Source organism: Ciconia boyciana, chromosome 13, assembly GCF_034638445.1.
Source record: "Ciconia boyciana chromosome 13, ASM3463844v1, whole genome shotgun sequence".
Lineage (NCBI taxonomy): Eukaryota > Metazoa > Chordata > Aves > Ciconiiformes > Ciconiidae > Ciconia > Ciconia boyciana.
In genome coordinates, this window is record NC_132946.1 from 5,566,101 (window position 1) to 5,579,937 (window position 13,837).

At 45.8% G+C, this 13,837-nt stretch overlaps 2 protein-coding genes across 8 annotated transcripts in view; one reads left to right on the forward strand and one right to left on the reverse strand.

Annotated features, from left to right (window-relative positions):
- Positions 1–2,878: 2,878 nt before the first annotated feature.
- Positions 2,879–12,367, reverse strand: BRAT1 (BRCA1 associated ATM activator 1). 3 transcript variants are annotated; one of them, XM_072877601.1, is made up of 13 exons: positions 12,025–12,367; positions 11,550–11,704; positions 10,618–10,762; positions 9,322–9,694; positions 9,109–9,228; positions 7,864–7,955; positions 7,488–7,606; positions 6,784–6,970; positions 6,323–6,396; positions 5,641–5,743; positions 5,257–5,355; positions 4,053–4,231; positions 2,879–3,834 (listed from the first exon to the last, which is right to left on the reverse strand). In XM_072877601.1, the coding sequence occupies exons 1-13, from the start codon at positions 12,200–12,202 to the stop codon at positions 3,103–3,105; spliced, it is 2,556 nt and encodes an 851-aa protein (XP_072733702.1). In that variant the 5' UTR covers positions 12,203–12,367; the 3' UTR covers positions 2,879–3,102. The 3 variants fall into 3 exon arrangements, with proteins under 3 accessions (XP_072733702.1, XP_072733704.1, XP_072733701.1); XM_072877603.1 differs by having other exon boundaries at positions 9,322–9,685; positions 10,618–10,765; XM_072877600.1 differs by having other exon boundaries at positions 10,618–10,765.
- Positions 12,368–12,654: 287 nt separating this feature from the next.
- The window catches only part of IQCE (IQ motif containing E), a 28,364-nt gene continuing 27,181 nt past the window's right edge, over positions 12,655–13,837 (forward strand). For 3 of the 5 annotated variants that reach the window (XM_072877604.1, XM_072877606.1, XM_072877607.1), the window contains exon 1: positions 12,655–12,949. In XM_072877604.1, the coding sequence (XP_072733705.1) occupies positions 12,908–12,949 (42 nt within the window). In that variant the 5' untranslated portion in view covers positions 12,655–12,907. Of the gene's footprint in view, positions 12,950–12,970; positions 13,352–13,837 lie in introns of those variants that run through there. The other 2 variants (XM_072877605.1, XM_072877608.1) reach the window with 2 other exon arrangements.

Below are 13,837 nucleotides of genomic sequence, written 5' to 3' on the forward strand. Positions count from 1 at the left end.
GAACTTACATTGCCCCTGTGCAGATAAAAAGCTGAAATGAGCTTTGTAATCTTCTTCTTTCACAGTACCAGCCATCAGAGACATAAATTTTTCTAATCTGTGATGTTCTGCGTTGATACCACTTGTACTGCTACCGCCTGCTATCCACAGCCCACATTAAAGCAAATGACAGTCCTGAGCCTCAGTGCTTCTTGCATTAAACGAGGCCCATGTCTGGCCACAGCCTTTGCTGGAATCAGCTGGGGTGTGTGTGCATGTTGGAAAAACTCTCTCGGTGGTGCCTGCCTCCTGCAGGAACTTCACACAGCTACAGCGCTGACGGTGTGAAAGCAGTGGTTTCCACAGAAATCCATCCCAAAAAGAACTTTCTCCTGTGTCCATAACGGAAGGCCAGGCAGCCCGCCTCCTTCTCTACATGGCTGGCGTCCTCAGTGTGTGACAGGAGCAAGCTGGGTGTGTAGAGTTTATGGAGGGACCACTGTTGTCACGTTGTGAAGTGGTAAGCAGCAGTAGCACTTCTTGAAGTGAACGCTCAGTATGCATGCAGGGGTAACACGTCTGCTTCTCAGGACTGTCTCCTTGAGAGTTAAACCATCCCCCTAGGCGTACCATGACCACAGCTCCTTGGCAAGACATAACACATGGTGTAAATTCTTAACCCAGCAGAAAGCTGTGTGGCTGGGACAAGGATCTTGTGGAGGGGCAAAAAAAGCTTCGGTAGGTAAGAAGTGGGTTGAAAATGAGTTAGCAGTGTAAGTGGGGTAGGGCTTGCACCTGAGTTCTTAACAGTGTGCAAGGATGGCATCCTATAGAAGGTATGGCTTCCCAGCATGATGGATGATTCACATTAGTAGTTGTTGGTGTGTTTACTAATTCAGTAGCTAAATTTTCATCTCGCAAGACCCACTGCCATCATTTTCTATGGAAAGAAACATGGGGTTTTTCTTTTCTTTTGCTTTCATCTCCCATAATCTCTCCATTGCCTGGCATTTGTTCCTCACACTGCACAGAAATTCATGACTCTTCATGTTTCTCCCAATTATCAGGTGCAGGATGTCAGTCCAAGAATCTCAGTGTTAATAAGACACTCTACTGTAACTAGAGCGGCAGAGAAAACAAAGTAAGGCAATGTAGTGAGCTCGGAAGTACAAAATCAGCACTGAGTCACCTAATTGCCAGAGGTGGAGACCTGTTTTTAATGAAGGATGAAAGGAGTTCTTAATTTCCCTTCTAAAGATAAGGAGCCCTCCCAGTTTGTTGTACATTGGGTTTTTAGTGTACAAGCATCCTGTGTATAAACAAGACTTTGGACTGCAATGAGGCAAATGGTATAAACTTAACAAACAATGTCATCGTCACCCCAGCCGATATAAAAATAAAAAAGTTCCATTAAAAATTAATAGGTCTGGGAGTCAAGAGACCTTGGTAATAAGCAGTGGAGTTTCCCTTCTGTAACGAGTCACTTTTTCAATTTGCTGATATTTGAATAATTCCTTGGAGTCTCCTGAACTGCACAAGCCTGAAATCACAAGAATTCTAGTGCTGAACAGGAGGAAGACATTTACCCAGCAACCTGCTGCCTCCTCTCCTGGAGCATATCTGACCTATTGCCAACACATAATGCTAGTTTTGGAACTATAATCTCTTCACCAGACAGGATTGCTAAAACTCCACAAACAGTCCACACTTCTTTAAAAGCAAATCCCCTCTCTCTCACTAACCCCCTCAATTTCTAAGAAAAACATAGTGGGAGGAAAAGGCCTGATTTTTAATATCTTCTGTCTTTTGCCAGGTGTAGACCCTGCTCAGGTAGAATTGCATATTGGAAGCAGAGCTGCTTTCTCCTAATAACAGCTGCTGGTACAACCCCCAAGGGGTCTGTCATACATAAAGCTGTGCACAGAGCGATAGGTAAGTGTGCTGACTTCATTAAAAGACATAGAGTAAATCTTCAACCTCAGCAGCAAGAAATTCAAACTACATCTCACCCCATTGTACTGCTGCAGGGATAATATTGAAGGAGGAGATTGTAGAAGTTCTTCCATTGCATTAGATGCTATAGCTTCCATTAGCCTAAAATGAGTTTTGTGTTCCTGCCTCTACATAGGCTCCAGGAGGATAAAGGATGCCAAGTAACACCTCAGTTCTGAAAATGAATACAGCATGGTTTGACTTACTGGTAAAGGTACTTTTTTTTCCATAGGTCTCAGAAAGCTTCTTAGCACACGGCAAGACATTGGTGTAAGTTGTAAACTACAGTCTTCCCTGAGTTTTTTTTAAAAATTGGCAATTTTTTCCTCAGAAAACAGTGTTGCCCTTCAGACCATAGCTGCTGTTTTCTAATAGTTTACCAAAGCTAAGCATAGATCTATTTGATCATGAAAAAGCTGCAGGTGTCAGTTTCTCTTACTAGTTAGAAGCTATCCTAATTCTCTAGGAATGGAGAATAGGAGCACTTGAAAAATTCAGCAAAATGGACTTGCTTCGGGCTTCAATTAAAAACAAAGTCAGCTTTTTAGTATCACTATTGAGTCCAAACAAGTGTGTTATCTATTGAAGAAAGTTTGTAATGTTATGATCAGCTTTTGACTCCTTAAAGGCCGTCTTATGCTCTAGACCTCAAAATGCAGCAGGGAACTCAAGAATTCTGTTTTTAGAATGGAGATACAGACAAGATCAAAATGACTGTCCCTTAAAACCAGTCTTCATCAGTTTTAGCTACTTTGGCTTTAAAAGGAGCATGCAACAACTTGTTTTCAGTCACTCTTTTGTTTCTTAAAAATATTTCCTTATCCTAGGCATGGTCTGGTGCTGTCTTAAAAGACACAGGACTTAAAAAAAAGAACAAATGCATTTCATAATGTGTTTACTTTGAAAAACAAATCACAGTTTATTGGAGATGACACTTTTAAACAAAAAATTAATCAGTATTAAACAAAAGATTTTCTAACCCATTTAACAGCTAACGAACATATCCTTTTTTCTGTTCAGCGTGACACTTCTTTTTATCCTGTCTCACAAAAGACTTCATGACTGGTAGCAAAGAATTCTCCTCCAGAAGAACACTGCTTAAGCACTGCTCCCTCAGAACAAAAGATGTCTTCAGTAACAGTCAGCTTCATTCTCCTCTGTGGTCCCCACAGTAGCAAGGATGTCCTGTAAGAGGGACTGAGGGCTTTTCTCCACGTGGTCACTACTTTTATTTAGCTCATCATGTAGCTCTTCTAAGTCTATTGTACCTAAAACTATCATCATGCTCTCTGGATCTTGAAAATCCACCCCATTATCACCATCTGTGGGGAAGTTCTGGGCCAGAGAACCCTGCCCTAGTGTCCTTTGTAACCAGGCAATGCCACGTCCTGCAGGTGAATCTCCAGTCCCTTGTGAATCCTTCAGGGTACTAATTGGATAGAAATTGTCTCTTAAGCCAAGCAGTATATCACAGGCTCTCTGACCTACTGGTTTGTCACAGTCACACAAAGACCGAAACAAAAAGCTGAACACTTTTGCTCGGCAAAATATCTGCAGCAACTCATTCTGATGAATGGAGCTACTGACTGCAGATGAGACAGGAGCATATGGGCATTCAGAAAGGCCAAGTTGGCAAACTGTCTGACTACAGAAAACTTCAACCAGTTCCAAACCACCACGTCTGACTTCCCAGTCTAAGTCATGCTCCACAGTTTGGATCACTCTAGAGACAAACTGCTCTGTATCTTCCAGCTGACCTATGCAGCCTTGTCTCAGCCACTTGGTGAAGATGCTGATCACAGCCCTCCTAGGAAAGCCCTCTGAGTCTGTCGACAAGATTTCTTGAAGCTTTGCTACAGTGTTCTAAATGTAAAAAGACAAAGAGAAAGCACAATGAGGGGAGGAACATGCAATGAAACAAGAACAGCAGAAGTAAAAAAAAATCTAGTCTCTTCATTACTGGTTGTGAAATCTGCCTGCATGAGACTGCAGACAACTTGAAGAAATTTATAAGTAGTACAGCAGTAAACTGATGCGTAGTTCTGCTTGATTCTGCAGTGGGCTACACAAAATCATCATACCTCTTTGTTACACTGATTCCCTATGACAGGTGACTCTGGAGCAAAGAAAGTAATGAAGGCCAAGTGTCCCACAGCAGTCACAGCACTCGCTCGCACATAGCTTTCTGGATCCTCAAGAAGATTTTCTGTAAGCCTCGGCACCTCCGAAGACAGGAGAGACTGCCTGAACTCATCCTGGTCTGTAAACAAGACAGCAATCCAAAGAAGCGAGGCTTTATTCTCTCAGAACATGAAGCTGTTTCCAATGCAAACAGTTTTTTGCGTCATACAAGGATGCCCACTGACTGCAGGGACAGCTGCCAGTGAGCTGAGCCACTGCAGAGACCAGGTAGCTGCTCACAAGAGCACAGACACTGTGTGTCAGGCTCCCCATTTTCCAGCAGCTTGGTGACTTTCAGTCAAGCCCTGCTAGACACTGGAACTTCGAAAAATCCATTTACAGTTGTTCTAGCAGCAAGAAAAAACTTTCTCAGGCCAAGCAGGGATGTGGTTTCAGCCTCAAACTTATGCCTTTGCTTAAAGTAGGAAAAAAATAGTCTTCCTTTCTTGTTGGCAAAGCATATGGCAAAGAAAAAGAATGCAACTGCAGCACTGAGAGGGGCTGCAGGGTAAACTGCTAATGCAGCTGAGCGTGCTGGATGCTTCGTTTGTGACCTGGGGACAACAGTAGTCGACAACATCCTCCTCTCTTCCAACATCACAGACCTACTGTAGGAGAATTAACATTGCCTTAGCACTACCTGCTGCAAAGCCTGAGCTACCAGTAAAGTGGAAAATCAGTAATTAACCCAAAGCGTGCAAAGCAGATCTAGGCTTTTGGCCTCCTAAATCCCAGCCCCCAACCTGCTGAGTGAAACCAAACAGACTTCACTGCAGAGCAAACTGAAAAAAGGGAAAGTAGTATCGCTGCCATTAAGCACTGTCACCTGCCTTGACATACATGTCTCAACATACATGACTGTCTCAACACCCCTCAGTTTAACTCATGAAAACTGTCATTAAGGAGGGCACAGCAATCTGAGTTCAACAGAAAAGTAGGATAAGTTTATTAATCTTTTTGTCAGATTTTGATTATGATCTAAGAGTAAAAATCTTGACACTTCTTTCTTTTCTTACCCCTCCAGTTAGAGGTCAGAGGATGCTTCACAAGCCTGACTGATTTTCATAGCATTAAAAGAAATACTCCTCCAATCTCTGTACCTACCTCTCAAGCATTTAATCAGGACAGTGAGGAACTCCAGAGAAGAATCTCTTACTTCCCAGCAAGGACTGCACAAACGCTTCTGCAGCACCAGAAACACATCTGTAAAAGCCAAGTGACAAGCTTGAATGGACATGAAAGGCAACAAGCCTTACTGATGCAATCACTGTACAACCTCTTATCACTTTATCTGATGCAATCCCTTTTGCTGCTGCTGTGTGCTTCTCCCAGAGTTCTTCAAAGCACTATTTGGGCAGCTAAACGTAAATTCAACATAATTGCAAACAAATGAATCCTAAGTGCTTTGAGCAGGAAAGGTAGGCAAGAGCAGATTTCATGTATCATGTCTCTAGCTGCTGTTTGTCCCAACTTGAATAGCTTCGTTACCTTCCAAAATCTTCTCAGTTTGTTGCCACTGACTGTTGGAGCAGGACAGTTCCTGCAAGCGCACCAACCACTTGGATGTAGCTTGAAATGTTTTCTTTAGAACCTGAAGCAATACAAAGCAGATTTACTTTACTACAGGAGGAGGCATTGTTGCCTTTATGCTAGATAAAATTTGTTTTAGACTCAAACTTACAGAGAAATTCTCAGAGTAAACAAGTACATATGCTTCCTTACTAAGAAGTAAGCCGCAAATAAATGGTGCTTATATAACATTTCTAACAAACACCTAGAAAATGCCTGTTCTCAGCTAAGTGTTATAAAGTTCTAGTACCTCCAGCTTTTGATTTGCAGTTGTCAGAGTCATTCGAACAAAACAAAGCAAGAAAACAAAACCCCTTAATGCAAAGAATTCAATACTTAAGGGCCATGTCAAGTTGAGTATATTGGTGCTACTCTTAGACGTGATGGCTCCTGTCTTTCCAAGAACACTCAATGTATTGGTCAGTTACTCGCTCATCAGAATTTTAGCTATTTTCTGCAAGGAACCCAGAACCAAGACAAGTCTCCTACATAGTCTAATACAAACTGTGCTAAGAAACAACTATTGTCAGACAATTTCTCAGAACTACATCCCACTGGGGCAAACTAATAGACTTGGATCTCTCCTTAGTTCTATACTCACAGTAGGGCTGGTGTTCGGACTCTCCAGGTATGCCAGAAGGACATCAAATAGACTTCCTATGAGTGTGTCACAGCCTGAAACACAGAAAACAAAACTAAAGGACCAATAGTGAGAGAAGGAGCAGCTGAATCACAATTCAACTGCAGAAATACAGACATAGGATTGTAAAACTGTTTTGGAGAAGAAAGCAAGTACAATCCTCAGAGTAAAGGAGAAATATCCAATTTCTCACAACCACTAAAACCTTTTTAATTACAGCATTACCTGCCCTAGCTCTTCAACAGAAAGTAAGGTCAGCCAAGACAGTAGGAAGAGTTGGAAAAAATGAACAAGTTTCAGAAATGGAAGTGGTAGTCTTCATTCAGAAAGATCAGTGAAGGGGAATGAAAAATTCTGCAACTACAGAATAGTCAAGTATTTCCAAAATTAAAAAAAAAATTAAAGTGCGAAAATTAACTTACCTTTTCGCTCCGAGAGTGCTGCTAGGACATCAAGAGCTGACCTCTGTACTCTGAAGCAATTGATCAAGATTCGGCTTATTGTGCTTCCCAGAGGAGAAGCTGGACTCAGGAAGCCATTACAGAATTGTAATATTGTCATGAGAGAGCGTAGCAAAGATGTATAGGGTAAATCCACTGGCAAACGAATCTAATGGGAGGGGAGAGAGAAAAAAAGACAAAAAAAGTTTCCAGCAAAAGTCTCAAGCGTGCATATAGAGCAGGAGGTTTTGGTCAGGAAGCAGCAAAAATTGCAACTTCTAGTGTGTTCTTAAGGTACCACAATGCTAATAACTACAAACAAATTATCGTCCTCTCTCCCAAGAACTATTGCACAGATGGAAGGAGATTCTTCTCACTGCTTGGGAAAGCAGTTCAATTCACATTTTTTCACTGGGTCAATAATTGTAGTAGAAGTAAGGTATGGTAACAAAGCTTGCAAAGATGGATTTAAAACTAAGTGCAGTCCCTCTTTACAAGCCTCAGCATTTCTCTGTTTTCCTATTTGGAATCTACTGTGCTAGATTTCTTTAATGTATGGAAGCCCTCACTGTCAACTCCTCTCCACGTTCTGTTAACTTCTGCTGCAAAAGTTTGCAACCAATCTTAACGCTGTCTTTCAAGGACCAATTTGATCCCCAGGCTTTTTTTCCTTCTCTGAATGTTACCAGAGACAGCAGCTCCTCCAGATGAGCGAGGGTCTGACACAGGAGACTAGCACAAGATGACTTGGAGGACAGAAGACTTTCAACAGTGATGGGATCACTAACAGACTCATCCAGCAAACCTAGAGGACCAAAGGAGGGAAGAGCTCGGGTTGTTAGTGAATACAAAGGACTGTGATTTTTAAAGTTAATCAGGATATTCAGGTGATGTAGTATGAATACCCCTTCAAATGCAACTGTCAGTAGGATGCTGCACTTCACCACAAACACTGCTACTGTCCTTGACTTCTTCTACTCTTCCTCCTCCAGTTTTGTCCACACCAGACACCTAAAACACTGGCAAGCAGACTAGCCTCTAACTTTTCTATCACAACTGTACCTGCGTATTCCAGAGGCTGGGAGGCTGCTCTCAAAATACAGTCCATTGGCTGAAGTAGAACAGTCAGTGCCTGAATCCTCACATCTTGTGGGCTTCAAGGAGGAAACAGCAGTTACCAAAACAATAACACTTCAATTCCTTCACAAACATCTGCCCCAAAATGCTGAGCAGAACAATGTTTTTCATGCGGGCTTTTAAAGAAGCCAGCAATGACAGAGCAATGAACGTATTATCACAATTCAAGCCTTCTTCCAAGCTTCCCTGGCTAACTGAAAGCAGAGGAGAAATGTCTCTGGAATTCAGAAACAGCCTTATCAAGCTATGCAAATAGAGAGTGGGATTCTGTGTAAGAAGGGGGTTTAGAGAGAGGCATTTCTTGTCAACAAAATGGTGTCCTTATACCTTAAGACCCAGGTGTTACTTAGCCTGTAAATCAGTATGCATGTGCTGTATTCATCTGATGATTTCTTGATGCTTTTTCACTACTTAAAGGGGAGTTATGGAGAAGATGCAGACAGACTTCTCAGAGGTGCACAAGACAAGAATCTTAAATTGCAACAGGGTAGATTCCAACTGGATATACAGAAAATGCTTTTCATAGTGAAATGGAAGTGGTTAAGCACTGGAACAGGTTGCCCAGAGAAGCTGTGGAACCCTCATCCTTGGGGATATTTGAAACTTGAACGGTGAAGGCCCTGAGCAACCTGATCTATCTTTGAAGTTAGCCCTGCACTGAGCAAGAGGTTGAATTAGATCACTTCTACAGGTTCCTTCTAACCTAAGTTATTCTACAACTGTCGACAGAGTCTCCAGATGCACACTTCTGCTGGACAGCAGTGAAAGTTCTTACACTAGTCAGTGTTTTTCTGAAAGAGAAAACTGAACAGAGACTACTGGATTTGACAGGCAGTCAAATTGTGTCCCTCTTAATCAACCTTGGCAGTATAAAGTTAAAGGAGTCTGCTGTTTCTTCCTGAAATTAGCTGGCTGTAGCAAAGATGCAAGTGTATACACATAAACATGAAATTGGCTCCTTTCATTTCTCTCTCTTTAAAACTGTATTATTCTTACTATCAGTGTCTGAAGTTTGTTAGCTACTGGCACCATCCTTGCCAACCAGTCTTACATATTAAGGAATATAGTGGAAAATGCAATGAGAAAAAACCCCAGTTCTTGAAAAGACACCAGAGATATTAGTACAGAAACATTTGTAGAGTGCAAAAACTTCATTGCAGTAAGTCCTACCATTTGTAGAGCCTCAGAATTCCCACTGCCAAAGGACCCGCTTGTACTGGGGTTAAGCGTTCCAGAGCAGAAGTCACTAATGCCCAAAAACTGCCTTCAGTGTCACAAAACACAGGGGACCTGAGAAGAAAGAAGTGTAAGTAATATGTCCTATTAGAGACTGGAAAACAGATATATCTCATCACTGGATCCCAGGTCCCAGAAGATCTTTACCATGCCACGTTAAGCAATAGATTCGCCAGCATGTGCTGTGCTTGAACAGTCTCTTCCGTCAAAAAGGATTCTATTTGCTTTACTATGCCTAACCAAAGTACTTCAGTCCACGTAGCATGACAACTGCCAAACAAACTAGTTAACAGTTTTAATGACTGCTTGATGTGAGAGGCAGAGCTGGACTGAAGGGAATCTTCTATATGCTTTATAATCATTTGGGCACTCGCTGGCCAGTCACAGTCCTTTGTACTGAGAGGTTTAGTCGCTTCAGACTCTACAGAGAAGGTGAGCATGTGCACCAGAAGCTGATTGGCAGCTGAAGCCACAAACAGGCTGGGATCCCCTTGCAGAGTGAAGATCACATCTATGCCTCCTGTGTAAAAACAAAACAAGTCACTGGAGGAAAAAACAACAGCTTTCCTATTGTGAGGTGGAGCCTTGTTGCACTCCAACCATATTTTATTCTAATTCAAGTACCACACAGCTTTAAATGGTGTTGTGGGGTTTTTTATACTTTATTTTGTAGTCTCTACAGCACTTCAAAGTCAGCCAGTCCTTAACAACAAACAAAAAGCAAACAAAAGAAGAAAGTATGATTGTTTTCAGATCCTCGGGTGTTTTAATAACTCAGGAATAAAATACCACCTCAATATAACATTAGTAACGTTAGGAGAGTTGACAGCACACTCACTGTGTATTTATGGAAGCAGCCTGTACCATCTCTGGACACAATCAGTAGGAAAAACATGAACGGCAGACCCGGTACCACTTTTCCATCACATGAACAGCAGCGCATGCTGCATGTTAATACTAACCCAGTCTTTTAGGCCCCTCTGTACATGGGATCTAAAGATGGTGTTAACAGCAGAATTTACATACCTGCGTAACACAATGGGACTGCAAATGTGTGCAATTATTAAGAGATAAATGAGTCCCTAGTTAGTTCTTCTGCACTAAAATCATACTGAAATGTCCCTTTTAGTAAGAGTTACAAAAGGCTTTTAAAAGAGTTACAGAAGGCTTTTAATAAGCTATTTTTATCATGTGTTTCATAAGATGTGCCTCTTTCCCCTCTAAAAAGGGCACCATCTTCAGTGTTTGGGGGGGGGACAAAAGGCGTAACTAATTTAACAAAAACCCCGTCATCTTTCAATTACTTCAGTGTTTTTGACAAATGGCTTATTATTATCTTAAATAAATTAAAACTCCTGTCTCTCTCATTTGACATCTGAGCAACAGACTGGAATGGAAGAGACACAGAGGATTTGGGGAGTTACCAGTCCTAGAAGTACTCACCACCATTGCAGAGGAAGTGGAGGGCAGGCTGGTGATGCATCATGCTGTGCACACCCTCCACCCAGCCACTTCGCACAGATGCATCTTCCCACATTGCACTGTTCAGAGGCCCATCCCTGCCAAAGAGTCTGACCAACAGCTTCTCCTGCTGAGGTCAGAGGAGAACACACAGAGTAAACGGTAAGCAAAGGGGCTCAAGGGGGTGGAGAAGCTGCTCTGTCATCCAAGTCAAGAGTATCAATACTGTAGTGAAATCTTCTCTTGCTAGAAGTATCTCTAAAATATAAAATTTTCAGAATCCCATGCTTAAACTCAACATCTGTCTCTTTCATGGACTAAGCAATAGAGGTGTTCAAAACCAAAACTGCTTGTTTTTAAGATGCTAGGGACAACTTATGTATATATCAGTTCCATTAGTCTGCTTTATGCAGTTGTATGCATCTCTTCCCTGAAGGAAGCCTTTTGGGTTTTGAGTTTTGTACTATAAATGTATTCTATTGTAGAAAGCAGGGCTTTAAAAAGCTCCCTCATTTTTGCAGAGAATTGGAGATTTCCTGTCAACCTACTATGGAGGGAAAACTACATCTGTTAGTGCAGTTTAAAACTATAGGCTCTGTCCAGGAATACAATATTTTGCAATGACTGCTGTGAGACAGGGTTATCCCATATACTGTTTTGAACTGAAAATGAGAAACACTACATATTACATTCATAGTACTACTGTGGCAAGACAGAAGTAAGAAGACAGCAGCTTTACATGAGAACTGAAAAGGAACGGTAGGATTGTAGGTCTTGATTACCATACCACTGTTTGATGAGTTGTTCGATGAATGCCAGAAATTTTATAAGCAGAATACGTACATTTTCAGGTGTCCTCCACAGAGAAGGAGGAAACAGACATGTGGCAGCAGGTACCTGGGTAGCCGACTCACCTGCAAGTGCTGGAAGCGGTTTTCAGAAGCAGCAAGTATCCCAGCTAACCGCAGAGTAAAGGAGAGGATGCTCGGACTGGGCTCTGGCAGTGCCAGCACGGAGGTGATGAACTCTGTCAGACAGGGGTTGTCCTGCACCAGCTTCTCGGTAGGATCTAGCGACCGGGGGTTGCCCCAGAAGAGGCCAGAAAACAGAGGGTCACTGCCAGGACTTCTGCCCTCTCTCATAACTCTAAGAGGCTTGCCAGAGCTGAGTGTAACCCCTCACAACTGTTAGAGACGAATTTGGGTTCATCTGAAGCCCAAGCCCAGGTACAGGCCTCAAGTACCAAAGAGCGTTTTCAGGTGTCACCGAGGGAACAGCACCTCTGAGGGAGGCTTCCCCAGGCCTGCAGGCCTCCCTCCGCCTCGGACAGGGCCCTGCCAGTCGCCGCCGGCCCGGGCTGGGGGGGCCCTGCCAGCGGCGGGCACTCACCGAACGCCGCCAGGTGCCGGAACCAGTCGAGCAGCTTCTCCAGGCAGGTGTCGTCGGAGCCGGGCTGCCGCGGGTCGGCCAGGGCGGCGCAGACGCGCGGCAGCAGGAGGGAGCACTCGCGGCTCATGGCGAAGCGGCGGCGGGCCCGGGCGACGAACCACGACAACTGCACGGACATGGCCCGGGGGCGCCGGCCGCGGGCCCCCTCCGTGACCGGCAGAGACCCGCCTTACCGGCCCCGGCCGCAAAGCGAGTGTCGCAAAGGTGGGGGCGTGGCCCGGGCGCGCTCAGAGGGCGGGCGGGCGGCGCGGCAGGGTGTTCTGGCCGTGCGGTGGTGCCGGGTCGGCTGCGGTGGGGCTACGGGAGGGGGTCCCGCGGTTGCTCTGAAAGCGGGGCCCGTGGGGGGGCTGGAGGGTTGGGGCTGCTCAGGGCCGTGCTCCACCTGGGGTCGTCCCTGCGCAGAAGCTGCTGGCGGGGCGGCGGGGCGGAGCCGGCGCTCGCAAGGGCTGCTCCTCGGCCCGCCGGGGCTTCCTGCCTTCGGGGCCGCTTGGTGGCACTCGCGCTCCGCAGCACGGCCGAGGCCCGCCTGGCAGTGCCCGGCGGCGGAGCCGCTGCAGGCGGCAGCGCTGGGCTCCCCCCCCCCGCCCCCGGCCACTCTGCGCAGGCGTCGCCGCCCCGACCGCAGGGTGGAGCGCCGCTCGGCCGGGCCCGCCCCGCCTCTCCGCCGCGCGGCTGGTTGCCATGGCTTCCGCAACCCGGAAGTGCCGTGGGGGGGAGGCCGGCGCTCAGCCCAGGCCGCCCCCTGCCCCGAGCCGGGCGCCATGGCCCGAGGCCGCCCCCGCCGCCCTGCCACCTCCTAAGGCCTCTCCGCCACCCTCCCGCCATGGCCCGGGGGGCCGGCGAGGCGGCCGCGGAGGGGGAGCTGGTAAGGAGCGGGTGGCGGGGAGGAGGCGAAGGAGGAGGCGGCCCCGGGCCTGCCTCAGCCCGGGCCCGGCCCGGGAAACGCTCCCGCCTGCCCGCGGGGCCGGGCAAAGCCTGGAGCCCCCTCAGGCTCTCCAGGCCGGCGAGGCGGTGGCTAGGAGGGGGAGGAGGACGATCGGTCCGTCTCCAGCCCGCGGGGTTCTGGGTTCTGCCTGTTTCTCCATGGCTGGCCGGTAGCATGGCGCGGGGGGTGTTAGCGTTCGTTTCTCTCTCCCTCGGCAGCCAGATTGAGGTTTTGAGGCCCTTTGCTGGGAGCCCCCGTGTTCTCTTGTAGTCTGTCATAGGTGACTCTTGTTGGGCCTGTTTTGCAAGAGCGAAGGGACTGTGAAGTTTTCCAAGGACTGGGGTGGGTTTGTTATTGCACGTTTATATTCTGGTGAATGTTTTGTTGTTTACCATCTCCCATCAAGGCTGGGTGCCTTACACGTTCTCCGATTCCTAGTGCGATAGCTGCAGTTAGGTAGAGAGATCTCCCAGAGTGATAAAAAGGCCTTAAAAATAACAGAAATAATCAGTGTGCTGCAAGGAATATTGCCTCAGGAAATTAAAAACTGTATGGCATGGTGTGTGAGATGTGTACCTGCTTGCTCTCAGCCAGCAGAAAAGGCTGTTTTACCTGCTCTGTTGTTATCAGTCCCAGCTTCTGTTCTGTCAACCAGGGTTCTCAAAAATACTTCACCCCGCCCTGCCTCTTCCAGAGATAGATCAGCATCTGTCCAAAGAATGGTGCTGCAGCTGTGAGCACCATGGAGTCAGCAGCAAGTGAAAATGTTCTTTCTGTCAGGGTAGCATACATTCAGATAATTTGAAAGCAAAGTGGAAATTTTCCTTC

What these genes read in the sequence shown, in the direction of transcription:
- BRAT1 (XM_072877600.1), bottom strand. Translation starts at nt 12,202, where the DNA reads ATGTCCGTGCAGTTGTCGTGGTTCGTCGCCCGGGCCCGCCGCCGCTTC. An exon ending in TGGAGGAGCTGCTGTCTCTG is followed by an intron (nt 6,971 to 7,487) that starts GTAACATTCAGA and finishes CCCTCCCATTAG; the next exon opens with ATTCGTTTGCCAGTGGATTT. An exon ending in CCTGATTAAATGCTTGAGAG is followed by an intron (nt 4,232 to 5,256) that starts GTAGGTACAGAG and finishes TCTTGTTTACAG; the next exon opens with ACCAGGATGAGTTCAGGCAG.